At 41.0% G+C, this 16,756-nt stretch overlaps 1 protein-coding gene across 1 annotated transcript in view; it reads right to left on the bottom strand.

The window, feature by feature from the left end:
• The window catches only part of dnajc17 (DnaJ (Hsp40) homolog, subfamily C, member 17), a 167,854-nt gene that overhangs the window by 114,943 nt on the left and 36,155 nt on the right, over nucleotides 1-16,756 (bottom strand). Inside the window, exons 2-4 of the mRNA XM_080202991.1 lie at nucleotides 10,246-10,315; nucleotides 6,921-6,979; nucleotides 508-595 (exon numbers count right to left, since the gene is read on the bottom strand). Of these exons, the coding sequence (XP_080059117.1) occupies nucleotides 508-595; nucleotides 6,921-6,979; nucleotides 10,246-10,315 (217 nt within the window). The remainder of the gene's footprint in view (nucleotides 1-507; nucleotides 596-6,920; nucleotides 6,980-10,245; nucleotides 10,316-16,756) is intronic.

Here is a 16,756-nt window from a genome sequence, read left to right as displayed (position 1 = left end):
ATGAAAGGGGAATAGAACTGAAAATGGCCTTGGGGACATGTTACAAGTTTTGACACTCAGTTTGAACAAGCATTTTCTTTGTGAACCTTTTATTCTCTGCTTATAGTATTAAATACAACATATTTCATATTTTCATGCATCATGCCATTTATTCACTAATCACATAGCACTGATTTTTAGGAAATGTTGAATGTTTGTAATTGTAATTGTGAATTTTGTCAATGTGGGCTTTGAGGGGCCAGTCCCGTACATTTTGCCTCTAATGTCAGAAATGGTAGTCACTAAGACAATGCAAATGAATGTTCTTTCTGCTCTGCACTGTCAAAGGCTTTATGGTCAACCACACAAAAGTTTTGAACTAGGTTAAAATCCTTTGAGTGTCATACTTCAATGTTACTTCCTGGTCAGGTGTTCTCGCTGAACTCTCCAATGCTGCGAAAGGACGCACTCCTTAGTGCTTCATTTGCCATCTCAATCGCTTGGAATGCTATTTATTATTTCACATACCTAGCTTTACTTTCTTCCTCTTGCTGTCGAGTTTCTGGTTTCTCTCCGCTGCCTGCTTTTTGGCTTTTCTGATTTTATCATAGGCTGCCTAAAAAGGGAGAAAATTGAGAAAGTTAACATGTTTATCACAGATGTAAATTAAGATGATAACTTGCCATTCACATCACGTCTGAAGTATTCTCTGTTGCTAGCACCCTAGGATATAATTCTATGCCTCTAACATCTTGGGGGGGGGGGCCATGAAAATGTAGATCTAAGAGCCAGTGGCAGTGACGCCAAACATGGGCCTCAATCCGCCAATATACGGTGGAAGGTGCACCATATTAGTAAAACAAGACACGCTCATAATGTTAGGTCTGGGCTTCAGTGCTGTTCCCACGCAGTACTAGGAGCATAGTAGAATGTCATCATGCATATCATTGTGTTATAAGTTGAGAAACTAAGACCAATATTTTTGCATCCTATGCAGAGTTGCACTTGGGGCTGACTGGTCATGAAACGTTTGAAAATATCTATTGCTCGGGATGAAGACCAAAAGGTAGGCAGACTGGCAACAATGTAAAACAAAGATAGTGATCGCAAACTGCACTGTGGAAAAGTTGGTGCTGGCGTGGGGAAGAAGCGGGAGCGGGTTCTGTGCTCAACCTATTGATTAATAGGAAAGAAAAAGGTGACTGGGAGACTGATGATTAAGTGGCAATCCCGTGTTCCTGTTGTGATGTTGGACTTGTACAATGGACAGCATGCCAGCAATTACTTACAGCTGGTAAAAGCAATCCTTTAGGATCAAAACATGTGTGCAACATACCCTATATTGACGTTCAGATTCTATCACATGTCTGTGCTCAATGCCAGAAAAAAGTGGTTTAGTTTTGAATTCCAGCAACCAGTTTCAGAATGGGAAAGTGAGATTGATGATATAATCTGGAACAATGGAATAGATTTCACAGTTAGTGGGATGAGTGAAACACTGCTCAGTTGGGTTAAACTATCAACAACGCTTTTCCTTTTTGACTGTTTTCACCTTGGGGTATAGCTACACAGATACCTACAACAACCCAGCATCTCAATTTATCACGTCATACGTGAGCATTGATACACTGTTCACCAGCAAACTTTCAAAATGGTGCAAAGCACGATTTTGACTTCATTCACATGCGGTTTTCAGAAGAGATCATGAGACAATGTTCAGGATTGAGAAGCCTAGCTGAATATTCCCCTCAGCAGCCTAAAAATAAAGGATCAACTGTAGCCCTCCTCCGACTCCTGTCTGATGCCCTACAGGGGAATAAAAATACATAATTCTCAATTCCACATTGAAGCAAAGGGTTCCATACATTTATTATAATTCCACATCTGAACCTCATGACAAAAAATTCCTTTTCTTTATATCAAAAGCTGGCGCACAATCCCACAATAAGTGAAAACTGGACATTCTGTGTGAAGATGTATTTTCTGTTCTGGCAAGAAACATCAATGGGAATACAATGAGAGCAGCCGTTAAGGGGAAGTTAATGTAGGCTTTATATTGATGCCAATTTGCAACAAATTATCTTATGAAAACATTTTCAAGTGTGTTGCTTCTCCACTAGCAAAGAACTGGCAAACACTTGTAAATATCATCCTTGTAACCAACGTCTGGTGTAAATTATAGTCCGTCTTATTCCTGAATTGTGGTACATAGAAAGAGAAAATAGGAGCAGGAGGAGGCCATTTGGCCCTTCAAACCTGCTCCGCCATTCATTATGATTTTGGCATATCATCCAACTCAATGACCAGATCCTGCCTTTCCTCCATATCTTCTGATCCACTTTGCCTCAAGTATTATGTCTAACTGCTTCTTGAAAACATTCAAAGTTTTGGCCCCAACTACTTCCTGTGGTAGCGAATTCCACAGGCAGACCACTCTCTGAGTGAAGAAATCGCTCCTCATCTCCATTTTAAATGATCTATCCTGACATAGTGATTATTTACCAAACTTTGCTGGATTCCGGGGAAGTGCCGGAAGATTGGAAAACGGCTAATGTTACGCCGCTGTTTAAAAAAGGTAGCAGGCAAAAGGCAGGGAACGATAGGCCGGTTGGTTTAATGTCTGTAGTTGGAAAAATGCTTGAATCCGTCATCAAAGAAGAAATAGTGAGGCACCTTGAGAAGAATTGTTTGATAGAGCCAACGTGGCACAGATTCGTTAATGGGAAGTCGTGTTTGACAAATTTATTGGATTTCTATGAGGATGTGACTAGTGTGGTACACAGAGGGGAACCGGTGGATGTGGTGTTTCTCGATTTTCAAAAGGCGTTTGATAAGGTGCCACACAAAAGGTTGCTTCAGAAGATTACGGGGCATGGAGTTGGGGGTAAGGTGTTAGCATGGATAGAGGATTGGTTGTCTAATAGGAGGCAGAGAGTTGGTATCAATGGGTGCTATTCTGATTGGCGGTTGGTGACTAGTGGAGTGCCGCAGGGATCGGTGCTGGGGCCTCAGCTATTTACCATTTATATAGATTATCTGGAGGAGGGGGCTGAGTGTAGGGTGACGAAATTTGCTGATGACACGAAGATAAGTGGAAAAGCAAATTGTGCGGAGGGTGTGGAAAGTCTGCAGAGGGATCTAGATAGGCTGAGCAAGTGGGCGAGGACCTGGCAGATGGAGTACAATCTTAGCAAGTGTGAGGTTATCCATTTTGGCAGGAATAATAGTAGGAGGGATTACTATTTAAAGGGCGAAAAGCTGCAGCATGCTACGGTGCAGAGGGACCTGGGGGTCCTTGTGCATGAGTCGCAAAAACCCAGTCTGCAGGTGATCAAGAAGGCGAATGGGATGCTGGCCTTTATAGTGAGAGGGATAGAATATAAAAGCAGGGAGGTCTTGCTGCAACTGAACAGGGCACTGGGGAGGCCGCAGCTGGAGTACTGTGTGCAGTTTTGGTCGCCGCACTTGCGCAAGGATATTTTGGCCTTGGAGGGAATGCAGAGGAGGTTCACTAGGCTGATACTGGAGATGAGCGGGTTGGACTATGAAGAGAGACTAAATAGACTGGGTCTGTACTCGTTGGAGTTTAGAAGGATGAGGGGGGATCTTATAGAGACGAATAAGATAATGAAGGGGATGGATAGGGTAGAGGTAGAGAGATTCTTCCCGCTCAGAAAGGACAACAGGACTAGAGGGCACAGCCTCAAGATAAGGGGGGTGCAGTTTAGAACGGTGTTGAGGAGGAACTTCTTCACTCAAAAGCTGGTGAATCTCTGGAATTCTCTGCCCATTGAAGTAGTGGAGGCTACCTCGCTAAATATATTTAAGACACGATAGGTTTTAGACAAGATAGGTTTTTGGTAGGCAAGGGAATTAAGAGTTTTGGGAAGAAAGCAGGAAAGTGGAACTGAGCCACTTCAGATCAGCCATGATCTTATTGAATGGCAGGCAGGCTCGAAGGGCTAGATGGCCTACTCTTGCTCCAATTTCTTATTATGTTCTTATGACTCCTCAGAATGTGACCCCTTGTTCTGGACATCCCAACCATCGGGAACATCCTTTTTGCACCTACCCTGTCTAGTTCTGTTATAATTTTAACGGTTTCTTTGAGATGCCCCCTCATTCTTCTGAGCTCCAGCAATTACAATTGTATCCAACACAATCCCTCCTCACACACAGTCCTGTCATCCCACAAATCAGTCTGCTGAACCTTCTCTGCACTCGCTCTAATGCAAGAACATCCTTCCTCAGATATGGAGACCAAAACTGCACACAGTATTCCAGGTGTTGCCTCACCAAGGCCCTATATAGTTGCATAAAGACATCCCTGCTCCTGTGCTTGAATCCTCACGCTTTGAAGGTCAACACAACATTTGCATTTTTTACTGCCTGCTGTATCTGTAGTACACCTTTAGTGACTGGTGTACGAGGACACTCAGTCTCGTTGCACATTCCCCTCCCCTAATTTATGGTCATTCTGATAATAATCTGCCTTCGCGCTTTTGATACCAAAAGTGGATAACCTCACATTTACCCAGTTATACCATATTTGCCCATTCACTCTACTCATCCAAATCACACTGAAGCATGTATGCATCTTCCTCACAGATCGCCCTGTCACCCAGCTTTGTGCCATCTGCAAATCTGGAGATGTTACAATTAGTTCCAAAATCTAAATCATTAGTATATATAATGAATAGCTGGGGTCCCAGTACTGATCCCTGCAGTTTCACACTAGTCATTGCCTGCCACTTGGAAAAAGATCTGTTTATTCCTACACTTTGTTTCCTGTTTGCCAACCAGTTTTGAATGCAACTCAATATACTAACTCTAATCCCATACGCTTTAATTTTACTCACTAATCTCTTACGTGGGATTTTGTCAAAAGCCTGCCGAAAATCCAGTGGCTCCCTTTCATCAACTCTACTAGTTACATCCTGTATAACTTGTATACATTCTGCATGTATGCAATGTTGAAAGCTGAAACATTATGTTTAAAAAATATTGCATGGAAAAGAATTCAGAACAAACTCCCCATCTACAGTAGACAAAGTTGAAAACTATCTACCTCAATATATATTTAACAAGAACATAAAAAAAAGGTCTAAATTGGAACTCTCACTCCAAGGTCATTGGATGATATATAAAGATATGTAGAGGGACAGGTAGTATTGGGGATGTGGGGAGGCTGCAGAATGACTTGGACATGTTAGGAGAGCAGACAAAGAAGTAACAGGTGGAATACAATGTGGGAAAGTATGAGATTATGCACTTTGATAGGAAAAATAGAGGCATAAACTATTTTCTAAATGGGAAAGACTTCGGAAATCTGAAGCACAAAGGGACTTGGGAGTCCTAGTTCAGGACTCTCTTAAGGTTAACATGCACGTTTGGATGGCAGTTAGGAAGACAAATTCAATGTTAGCATTCATTTCTAGAGGGCTGGAATACAAGAGCAGAGATGTACTGCTCAGGCTGAATAAGGCTCTGGTCAGACTCCATTTGAAATACTGTGAGCAGTTTTCGGCACCATACTTAGGGAAGGATGTGCTAACTTTGGATAGGATCCAAAAGAGGTTCACAAGAATGATCCCAGGAATGAAGGGTTCATCATATGAGGAGCAGTTGAGGAGTCTGGATCTATGGAGTTTAGAAGGATGAGGGGGATCAAATTGAAACTTACAGAATACTGACAGGCCTAGATAGAGTGAATGTGGAGAGGATGTTTCCACTAGTGGGAGAGACTAGAACTCGAGGGCACAATCTCCAAGTGAAGGGACACTCCTTTAAGATTGAGACGAGAAGGAATTTCTTCAGCCAGGGGGTGGTGAATCTGTGGAACTCATTGCCACAGAGGGCTGTGGAGACCAGGTCATTGAGTGTCTTTAAGACAGAGAAAGATAGGTTCTTGATCAATAAAGGGATCAGGATTACAGGGAGAAGGCAGGAGAATGGGAATGAGAATCATATCAGTCATGATTGAATGGAGGAGCAGACCCGATGGGCCAAATGGCTTAATTCTGCTCCTATATATTGGTCAATGTGCCAAATGGATACTTGTCACATAGAAACTGTGCTGTCCACTGAATCAGAGTACAAAGTAATTTACCCTGCATCTGAGCAATGTTGCCCTGACCTGGGTGAGCTTCTTGAGACACTGAAGCTTTTCTCTATCTAAAAAGCCTTACCATATTTTGCGATGCCTAGTGGGATAGGTTAGAGTGCTTTACTTTGCATCTACACCATGCTGTTTCTTCATGAAACAACATAGAGGGAGCTTTGCAGAATGTCTACCCATGTTGTATCTAGCTTAGAAATGCTTCAGGATGCCTAAGTTAGGCAAGCTCTTCTGAACTATAAATTCTTACATTCAATCAAAAAGATGATTCACTTGCCCACAACAACTTATCACAGTTGCTGGAAAATTACCTAGTCATATTTGGGGAAAGGTGGTAGTCTCTGATAAATTGCTTCTTTCAGAATTAATTGAATAACTGGAAGTAATGTTACTATTGCTGAAAGTTGAGAGGCCACAAATACAGTCCAATGACATGGTGGCACTGTGATTAGCACTGCTGCGTCACAGCGCCAGAGACCCAGGTTCAATTCTGTCCTTGGGTAACTGTGTGGTGCTTGCACATTCTTTCTGTTTTGCATGGGCTTCCTCCGGGTGCTCCGGTTTCCTTCCACAGTGCAAAGATGTGCAGGTTAGGTGGATTACCAGGCTAAATTGCCCCTTAGTGTCCAAAGATACTTAGGTTAGAGGGATTCGCTGTGGTAAATGCACAGGGTATGGGAATAGGGTAGGTGGAGTGGGCCTGGGCAAGATGCTGTTTCGGAAAATTAGTGCATACTCAAATGGTCTGAATGGCCTCCTTCTGCACTATTGAGATTCTGTGGTTCTAACAATAACATCAGGAGTACAAACATAAGAATGTTACCTTTGCTGCTGCATCTGTAAGAACTTCCAGAGCCTGGGATAACTGATGGAATAATTCCACTACAAATACAAAAAAAGCCAAGTGAATGTAAGAAGAGTAAGCCCAAACTGTTATACAATAATGGCAATGGTAATAGGCTGGATTGACTTTATCTTGCTTTTTGTATACAGAACATCCCTGGGTAATTTTACACACAGTCAGGCAAACGTCAGTGCAATGGAACAATTTGGCTAATGGCAAAGCTAGTTCTGGAGCACAGGTCTTCAGCACTCCTTCCAGGATTTTGACAGTGCCTTCAGCCATTTCTTGATACCACATGGATTCAATCGAATTGGCTAGAGATTGGCATCTGTGATGCTGGCACCCTCAGGAGGAGGATAATATGGATCATCCATTTAACACTTGTTGGTTGAATATAGTTGCAAATGTTTCAGCTGTTTCTTTTGCACTGATGGTCTGCCCTATCATTGAGTATTGGGATATTTGTGGAGTCTCCTCCACCTCATAGTTATTTAATTGCCTATTACTATTCACGACTAGCTGTGGCATTTTTTTTTAGCTCTGTTCAATGCATGCTGCTTCCATTGTTTGGCATGCAAGTAGTCCAGTGTTGTTGTTTCTCCACATGGGCAACTCATTTTTAGATATATCTGGAGCTGCTCCTGGCATGTTCTTCTGCTCCCCTCAATGCACCGGGGTGGATCCCCTGGCCGGTAGCAATGGTATAGTGAGGGATGTGCTGGACCAAGAGATCATCAATTGTAGTTGAATTAAATTCTACCGCTGATGATGGGACCCACAGTGTCTCACGGACAGTCTGAATGTATTATATTTGACACCACAGAAGTCCCACACAAAATGATGGACAGTATCCTCAGCGTGAAGGTGGAACTTTATCTCTACAAGGTCAGTGCACTGATCATTCCCATCACTATTGTCATGGATAGATGCATCTGCAACAAGTCGATTAATGAGGGCAAAGTTTACCATGTTTTTCCCCTTATTGATTTCCTCATCATCTACCAGAGGCCAGGTGTGGGAGATATGTTCTTTAGGATTTGGCCAGCTTAGTCAGCAGTTTTTTTTAAATAGTTTTTTTAGTTCATTTATTTATTTCTATCACAAGTAGACTTACATTAACATTGCAATGAAGTTACTGTGGAAATCCCCCAGTCGCCACACTCTGACACCTGTTCGGGTACATTGAGGGAGAATTTAACATGGCCAATGCATCTAATGAGTGTGTCTTTTGGACTATGGGAGGAAACCAGAGCACTCAGACATGGGGAGAACATTCAGACTCTGCACCATGCCCCAAGCTGGGAATCGAACCAGGTCCCTGGCACTGTGAGGTTGCAATGCTAACCACTGTACCATCGTGCCACCATGCCAGGCAGTGCTAACCACTTTACCAGTGTGCCATCATGCCAGAGTAAATTCTGTGCCCTTCCTCCCAATTAGTGCTCCTTCCAATTGTTTTTCAATGTGAAGGAACACAGATTCATCAGCTGAGGGACTGGTAGGTGGTCAACAGCTGGCGCTTTCCTTGCCCTTATTTGACTAGGTGCTATGAGATTTCATGGGGTCCAGAGTCCAAGGGCAATATCCTCCCGACTGTATACCACTGTGCCACCACCTCTTGTGGGTCTGTCCTGACAGTGGGGCAGGAAAGACCCAGGAATGGTGATGGAGGTGTTTGGGAAATTGGCTGTAAGGTACGATTTGATGAGTATGACTATATCAGGCTATTTGACTAGTATGTGGGATAGCTCTCCTGATTTTGACACAAGCCAACAGCTATTAGTAAAGAGGATTTTGCATGGTCAACCAGACAGGATGTGCTGTTGTCAGTTCTGGTGCTTAGGCCAATGTTGGGAAGTCCGCCTGGTTTTATCCCTTTTTGACTTTTCTGTCACAATTTGGTACAACTGAGCAGCTTGCTCAGCCATTTCAGAAGGTGGTTAAGACTCAAACACATTGCCTGGGTCTAGAGTCAGATGTAGGCCAAACCAGATAAAGATGATAGATTGCCTTCCCTGCAGGATTAAAGTATGGAGGATATGCAAGAAATCAGAATTGGCGGGCACAGATATTGTAAAGGGTGTGGGGGATGGAGGAAGTTATAGCGATATTTGTCCTACTTTAGGCATTTTTGCAATTTGGCATTCTTCCTGTTCTGTCCTCCAGACAGGTATAGGTGCAGCGTCTCAAAACCAGCAACCTCGGGTACAAGGCGGTGCTGGATTTCAATATCAAAGATAATCAAAACTAAATTTCAGAGTTTTTAACCTCGCCTCATATCTTTATATCACAATGAACGGTGCGCTAACCTCCCTGTCATAACTAAAAATTAATACTGATTAAACACCCAAAGCCCACAATTAACCTGTAAGCTTCTACTCCATTTCAAACTTGATATTTAATTATTTTTGAAGCAGTTTATTGAGATAGCACAGTGGCATGATCTGTCTCATGTTACCATTACTCTGTGGTGGTCAGTGGAGGGAAAATACCAATATCATTTGAAGCTTGCTGATTTTGAACCTTGTTCCTCTTATTCTGCCTTCACAGTTCAAGTCAAATAATTTCCCTGTCTTTACATAATCTGTGCTCTCTGCATGTTAAATACCTGGATGGAGTCTCAATCATCTTTCCTCCAAATGAAACAAAAATTTAGCACTGTGCATCACTCCTCCCAACTCTGAAATTCACTACCAACATTGTGCTCTTGACTTCACCCTCAACAACGCACCTATGCCTTTTCAAAGGTAAGATGCCCTAAGTTGCACATGCTATTTCAAATACAGCCTCATTCAGTGATCCTTGCAAAGTTGAAATTTATTGCTGACATACTACTCACCACAAATCTTAGTAACGCTAAAAAAGTCAAGATCATCTGGATTGCATGCTCAAGTCTCTTTTTAACTCCATTCTCAACCTTATTGTTACCTCAAACTCGAAGCTTTCACTTCAACCTTAATGAGAGATTGTAATGAAATCTGAAGTGATCCTCAGCATGTGAAACAACCCCCCACGCCCTGCACCCATCTCTCACTATCTGCATTTTTTATGCATCTTATACCATTGCAAATTTAATTAAATCTCAGCTTATAGAGTTTGCCATGTCAAGGAAATCCTTTTGATACTATTTCCTTTCACATTATCCATGTACTTAGTGTCAATCTCTGAAGCTCTGAAAGTTTTCAAGGCTGAATAATGGTAGTCTGCCAGCCTCACTGCCTTATTCGATAGAGCTTCAGAAATCAAGCCAAAAGAGTAGTAAATGGGGCATCACTAAGGGAGAAAGATTCCCCCATTAACCCACCTGCTTTGGGATTGTCTGGGTTCTTGTCTGGATGACATTTCAAAGCCTTCTGTCTGTATGCTTTCTTAATCTGTAAATTCAAAGACACACATAAAAAGATTACGTCACCGTTAGGAGCAAAACGTCTGCCAATTAAGTTAATTTCTAAAACTGAACTCAGGATGACATCATCCTATTTATACCCTCCCCATATTTAAAATCACGTCCTTTTTCTCCTGAAAGAATTAAACTATAGTGATATGGCTTTACACACACTGGAACGCTGAATAGTCAAACATAAGCCCAAACAACAAGTGGGAACAGTATCACATCTCAGGGTGGACATGTGTGCACTGTGACTCTGGAGACTTAAGACAGACATTCCAGCAGGCTTCCAGGAGGAATGGTACAATTGCCTCAATTTGGGAAACATTCCTGATCATTGCCCAGTGATCCACTGCTGGAACATCACAACATGGACAGGATCAGCTGCAAGCAGCCTGGTGACAATCACAAACAAATACATGTCCAATTTAGCAAAGTACATTTACACAACATGATTTTAGTCTGTTAGGAGGAACAAAATAAAATATAAAATGTAGCTTTGTATAGTACATTAATAGTTTAAATGAATTCTTACTGCTCTGCAGCAGGCAAGCTGAGAATGCTGAGTTTGGGATAAAGAGCTCAGTGTAGAAGGGAATTTCAAATCAGCGAGTGAGATCCACAGACAGATGTCATCTTTGAGGAGACAGGATAACAGGAAGGGGTTAAAGGATTCTTTATAACAAGCTCACATGGACAGTTTGCCCGTATGCGAATGCAGTAACAGTACTAAAACAATAATGAATGTGATTTTAAAGTAATATATCTCAAAGTATTGAATGTATTTTAATATATTGCCAAGAACAAGATACCGCAATGTAAAATGGTTTAGGCCAAAAGGTTAGAACCATGGAGTGGATGTCCCTTTTTTTTGTTTTTATTCCAATTCAATCAAATCAAGTCCAATTCAGAATCTCAACAAGTTGAGACATTCCCGTTTCAAGCTGACAAAACATGACTCTCACCTCCTGTCTTGGGCTTGATCTACATGATCCAAGCTGATTGGAGTAGGCATAGATCCTCCTCCAAGGCTTGATCTCATTTGCATCTTAGCCAAAAGGCCAAGATGCTGCTTTTAAAAATTGCTTCAAATGAAGCTAAAACGTAACCTAATGACTTTAACCAAGCACAGCATGTCAATACTACACTTCATCTTAGCCAAAAGGGTTAAGTAGCAGGAAAAGGTATTATAAATGTTACATATGTGGAACAAATGTTGTAACTTCATGAATAGTGGCATTCACTGCCTAGTCACAGAATGGATACGTACCTAGGGCCCAAGGTTCACGTGTCTATGCATCTGGCAATGTGCCAATGGGAAAGTTCATTTTGGTCTCTGGGGAGAGTATCTATGAGTGCCTAGCAACCAGGAAGTTAGTTTTGCCAAAATAGAGGGTCATATCTGTATTAAATGTCCCAGTAAAAAGTAATGTGCTGGATGGCAAATTGTGAGTGGCCAGAGTATCTGACAAACTGTGTATTGATGTATAATTATTAAATGAAATTGATCCTAAAGCTAATGGAATGTGGAATTATAGATAATAGAATCCTATAACCTATTTGTAATTTGGCTAAAAGCCCAGATCTCTTGAAGAGATTCCACAATTCTGAACCTGAGCTGTTTAACCCTTTGAAGGTGTCCGGAATGGTTGTATGTTTATGTCTTGATGGCCTTGTTTGACTTCATGTTTTAAATAAATTCTGTTATGTCTTTTGAATGGAGACTTTGCCTTTTGCGAGTTTTTTGAATAAAGTCTAAGTTCTTAAACATAAATTGGCTGCCTTTTCAAGTTCCCCACAATACTTAACAATGCAGGATCCAAAGGTAGAGCATCCTGCCAGTTATGTGATAGTCATTTCAAAGTTTCACATCAAGTTGCAGAAAAAGTCTTCAATTTTCGTTCCATGGGATTGTATTGTGGCTACTAAGTGCCTATAGTAGTCGTCAGAGTGAATCACTGAAAGCGAACAAGCTAAAGGGGGCAGCATGGTAGCACAGTGGTTAGCACTGCTGCCCCACAGCACCAGGGACCCAGGTTTGATCCCTGGCTTGAGTCGCTGTCTCTGTGGAGCTTGCACGTTCTTCCCATGTCTGCAAGGGTTTCCTCTGGGTGCTCCAGTTTCCTCCCACAGTTAAGTGCATTGGCCATGCTAAATTCTCCCTGAATGTACCCAAACAGGCACCAACTATGGGATTTTCACAGTAATTTCAATGCGGTGTCAATGTAAGTCTGCTTATGACTTATTAATAAATAAAGAGATCTAATCTAAACTGCTACTTCGCTGCTTGACTCGACTACCAATTAGCATTTGCATTTGATAACATTCCGAGCGACCTCTCTTTGAGAAGTTTAAGCCTCTGGAAATAAGGAGGTTAACAGTTCTCTGAATAAGCACAGATTTACCCAATTAAAATTTGTACTTTAAAAAAAACAAAACTGCAAAGTCTGGTTGCAATTGTGGTTTTGAATAAGGAAATCACAGCAATCCAACAGTGTTCCATGTGCTATTGGTTTATTATCCTTGCTTGTTTTGAACCACAGTGAAACTGTTCACTATGCTGTGGGGCAGATGGCACAGGTTGGTCACTGCATACCTCACTTGAGAACAGAGAGAGTGTGCCTGTTTTACTGCAAGGTTGAAATGGAATGGAGAAGATGGAGAGCTTCCAATGCTGAGTTTGCCTGCATCGTCTGCCATCAGACAACCACAGCTCGAAAAAACAGAATCAAAATCCAAGCACAAAAATTTCAAAAGCACCATCAGGATACATTTTGAACATTCTCATGCAAAACTCAACACAGGGAATTCATAATGCCATCCTACAGTCATGGGTGCAGGATGGGAGGGAAGGGGCAGAGGAAACCGGCACGCTAAGGTCACGAAGAGATTTGTAAGATTCTACTTAGACTGTCCCTAGCTGGCTCAAAAACAAGATTGCTGGAAACCTGTCAGTATTTGTGTCCACATGACTCCTTGATGACGAAAGACGTACTATGTGACAACCTATGAGTGTTATGATCCCCACAGAGACCAATAATTTTAAAGACAAGATTTGACTTTTTAAATAAACCTTAAGTGAGAAGTTAAAATCTTATTAATTTTGGTGGCTTGTTGTTGGTTAAATCAAACGTGGGGAAATGGCACTTAGCATTGCTAAAGTGCTTCTGGAGGAGTCAAAGATGCTTCCCAAATTTGTCAAGGAAGTTTAAAAAGGGAGAAAAAAATGACACGTGTGGAATTAGCAAACAGGCTAAAATTGGGTTTAACCAGGGATAATAGGAAAACTGAAATTGTAATGGAGTTAGCCAAGCATTTAGGTATATCAGGGTAATAGTCATGTGCAGTGGAGTTCGAAAAAATTAAATTGCAAATGAAACAACTGGAGTTCGAAAGTGAACTTAAAAGGCTGGAGTCAGAAGAAAGAGACAGGGAAAAAGAGAAGAAAGTGAGAAGGAAAAAGAGGGAAGAAGAGAAAAGGAAAGAGAGAGAGGAAAACCCTAGCAGAAGATAAAGAAAGGGAAAGATTATTTGAGTTGGAAAAGATGAAGTTGGAACTTGAAGCAAAAAGATTTCAAATGATAGAAGTAAAAGTGTAATATAGAAATGATGATCAGCAAACTCATCATAGCCAACTGCCTGGTAGGGATATATACAAATATGTCCAAACATTATTAAAATTTGATTAAAAAGATGCAGAAGCCTTTTTCATTTCCTTTGAGAAATTGGCTACACAGGTCAACTGGCCAGAGGAGGTGCAAGTAATGTTAATTCAAGCCAGATTGGTAGACAGAGCTACTGAGGTGTTTGCAGCACTCTCAGAGGTGGTGTCAGGAAAATATGAAGAAGTAAAAACAGCTATTTTGAATGCCTACAAATTGGTACCAGAAACATATAGACAACAGTTCAGAAATGTAAGAGGGGAACCAGGTCAGACTTACATCGAGTTTGAGAGAATTAAAACAGAACAACTTTGATGGATGGGTGAGAACACTGAAGATAGAAAAGACATATGAGACTCTTAAAGGTATTATTCTGCTGGAGGAGTTTAAAAACTCACTTCCAGAAGTGATAAGAACTCATGCTGAGGAATAGAAAATTCAAACAGCGAGAAGAGCTGCAGAGATGGAAGATGAATACACATTAGTGTATAAATTGAAATCCAGCTTCAGACACAATTTCATTCCGAGAGAGATAGAAATTGGGAAAGAGGGAGATCCTTCAATGAAAAACAAAAAACAGATCACACTGGGAACAGTTTACCACATGTGAAAAAAGAAACCCAAGTGTGTAGAAAAGAAGTAAAACCCCAGGTGTTTTCACTGTAACAAGGTGGGACACACAAAGTCACAGTGCTGGTGGCTAAAGAAAGGCCCTGGCAAAAAGGTAAAAAAGGCTCAACCAGTGGGATTAGTTAAGCTAGTGAAGGAAATCCCGAGAGAAGTGGAGAAGCTGAAAGAGAGTGCATAGCCTAGGCATGGGCTGGATAGTAAAATAGCACCTGATCTTTTCAAAGACTTCACCAAAGTCTAAAGATATGTGGGTTAGGTTGATTGACCATGCTAAATCGACCTTAGTGTCAAGGGATTAGCAGGGTAAGTATGTGGGATTATGGGGATAGGACCTGGGTGGGATGGTGGTCGGTGCAGACTTGATGGGACAAATGGCCTCCTTCTGCACTGTGGGGACGCTATGGATGCTATACCTGTGTGGGTAAAATTTACTCAGGTAGAACAGGGGGAGTAGGTAAAGAAATTAAAATATTGAGAGATACAGGAGCTAACTTGTCTCTAATAGTAGGAGATTAATTGAACTCCTTCTGAAATATTGCCCCAGAGAGTGATAATCTATGGAATAAATGGAGAGAGGAGTAGTGTTCCCCTGAGTAAGATGAGGTTAGAAAGTCCAATCAAGACTGGGGAAGCAATAGTGGGAAAACTTGGCTATTCCAGGTGTACAGTTTATTCCTCGAAGGAAGTACTACGATTTTTTGGATTAAGGAGATTCTACAGGAAATTTGTACCAAATTTAGGTAGCGTAATGACACTGTTGACTGCTTTGTTAAAAAAGGACACAAAATTTCAGTGGACAGAACAATACCAGGAGGCATTTGAGAATTTAAAAGCAGTGTTAACTGTTTTAGCCACACCAAATTTTTTGAAAGCCTTCAAAGTTGCCATCAACGCAAGCGATGTACGTATTGAAACTGTGTTGTTACAGGAGGATGATTGTGAGATTGAAAGGCTAATCGGTTAGTTTTCAAAAAAAAACCTCAATATCCACCAGAAAAAATTTTTAGCCATTGAAAAAGTTTTATTGAATTTGGTAATGGCCTTACAACATGTTAATGTTTATGTTGCAAGCAATGCATCAGAGACAAATGCTTTTACTGATCACAATTCTTTGACATTTCTGGAAAGATTTAAGGACACAAACACCATAATATTTCGTTGGAGTCTCATGTCACAAGCATTTAGTTTACAGATTGCTCATGTTGCAAATCGTGAAAATATTTTCACGATGCTTTACTGCGAGTTTAAAAGAAAAATGTTCATATAAGATGGAAATGGTAGCGTTCAATGTTGTATAATTAGAGTTAGTATAAAACATGAACCTTTACATCAATGAGCCATGGATCTAGTAATATAATGAAGTTAAGATTGAAAAAAAATGAAGCCATCTTTTCATGATTTACATTTTTGTCTTGGGGGTGGGGGGATGCAGGGTGGTACCGCAAAGTTGAATAGAGAGATTGTAGATTGGTGTTTGTAAAACACTAGGGAGAAAACATTGCACTGTCCCTCTAAAAGGTGGTGCTTTTAAAATGCAAGTACATAGCGAGCCTCAAACTGAAACATTAGTATCAAAAGGTCAAGCAGCAGTTTTTACCAAGACAACAAGGAACAGGCTTTTGAATTTAGTCAATCAATTTGAATTAGACCCTAAACCTGATGTTTTTGACAGCCTAGGACCAATCCTATCGTGGGAAATATTGATATGTCATCACAAATATAAAAGGGGGATAGTGGAACAAAAAGAGAGAGCAACAGCTCATAGCTCTTGGGGCTGGGGCGGGGGTAGGTGAGGAGGGGAGAAAAAAAACTCGCTGGCTCTCATAGCTTCATCTATGTCTTAGAGAAAGCACCATCTGGAAAGCAAAGATAGCAAAACAGAAAGAAGTTCCAAACAGAAGAATCAATAGAGAAGGCCCAGAATATCCCAGAAGACAAAAACGTGGTTGTATTTTAGAGAGTGACTAAACTCTATTTTTTGTTAATGAGTGTGAATTGTATTCGTCTGAACATCATACCATTAGAATCATGTTTTATTTGGGAATAGTTAATAGAAGCGATTTATTCGGCTTGTTAAGAGTTCAGTTAATTTGTTCACTGTTAGTTAGGTAAATAAATTGTTACGCGTTGATTTT

Source organism: Carcharhinus amblyrhynchos, chromosome 14, assembly GCF_965287045.1.
Source record: "Carcharhinus amblyrhynchos chromosome 14, sCarAmb.v2.hapA, whole genome shotgun sequence".
Lineage (NCBI taxonomy): Eukaryota > Metazoa > Chordata > Chondrichthyes > Carcharhiniformes > Carcharhinidae > Carcharhinus > Carcharhinus amblyrhynchos.
Note: the sequence above shows the minus strand (reverse complement) of the source record. Positions and strands in the feature narration are given on the sequence as shown.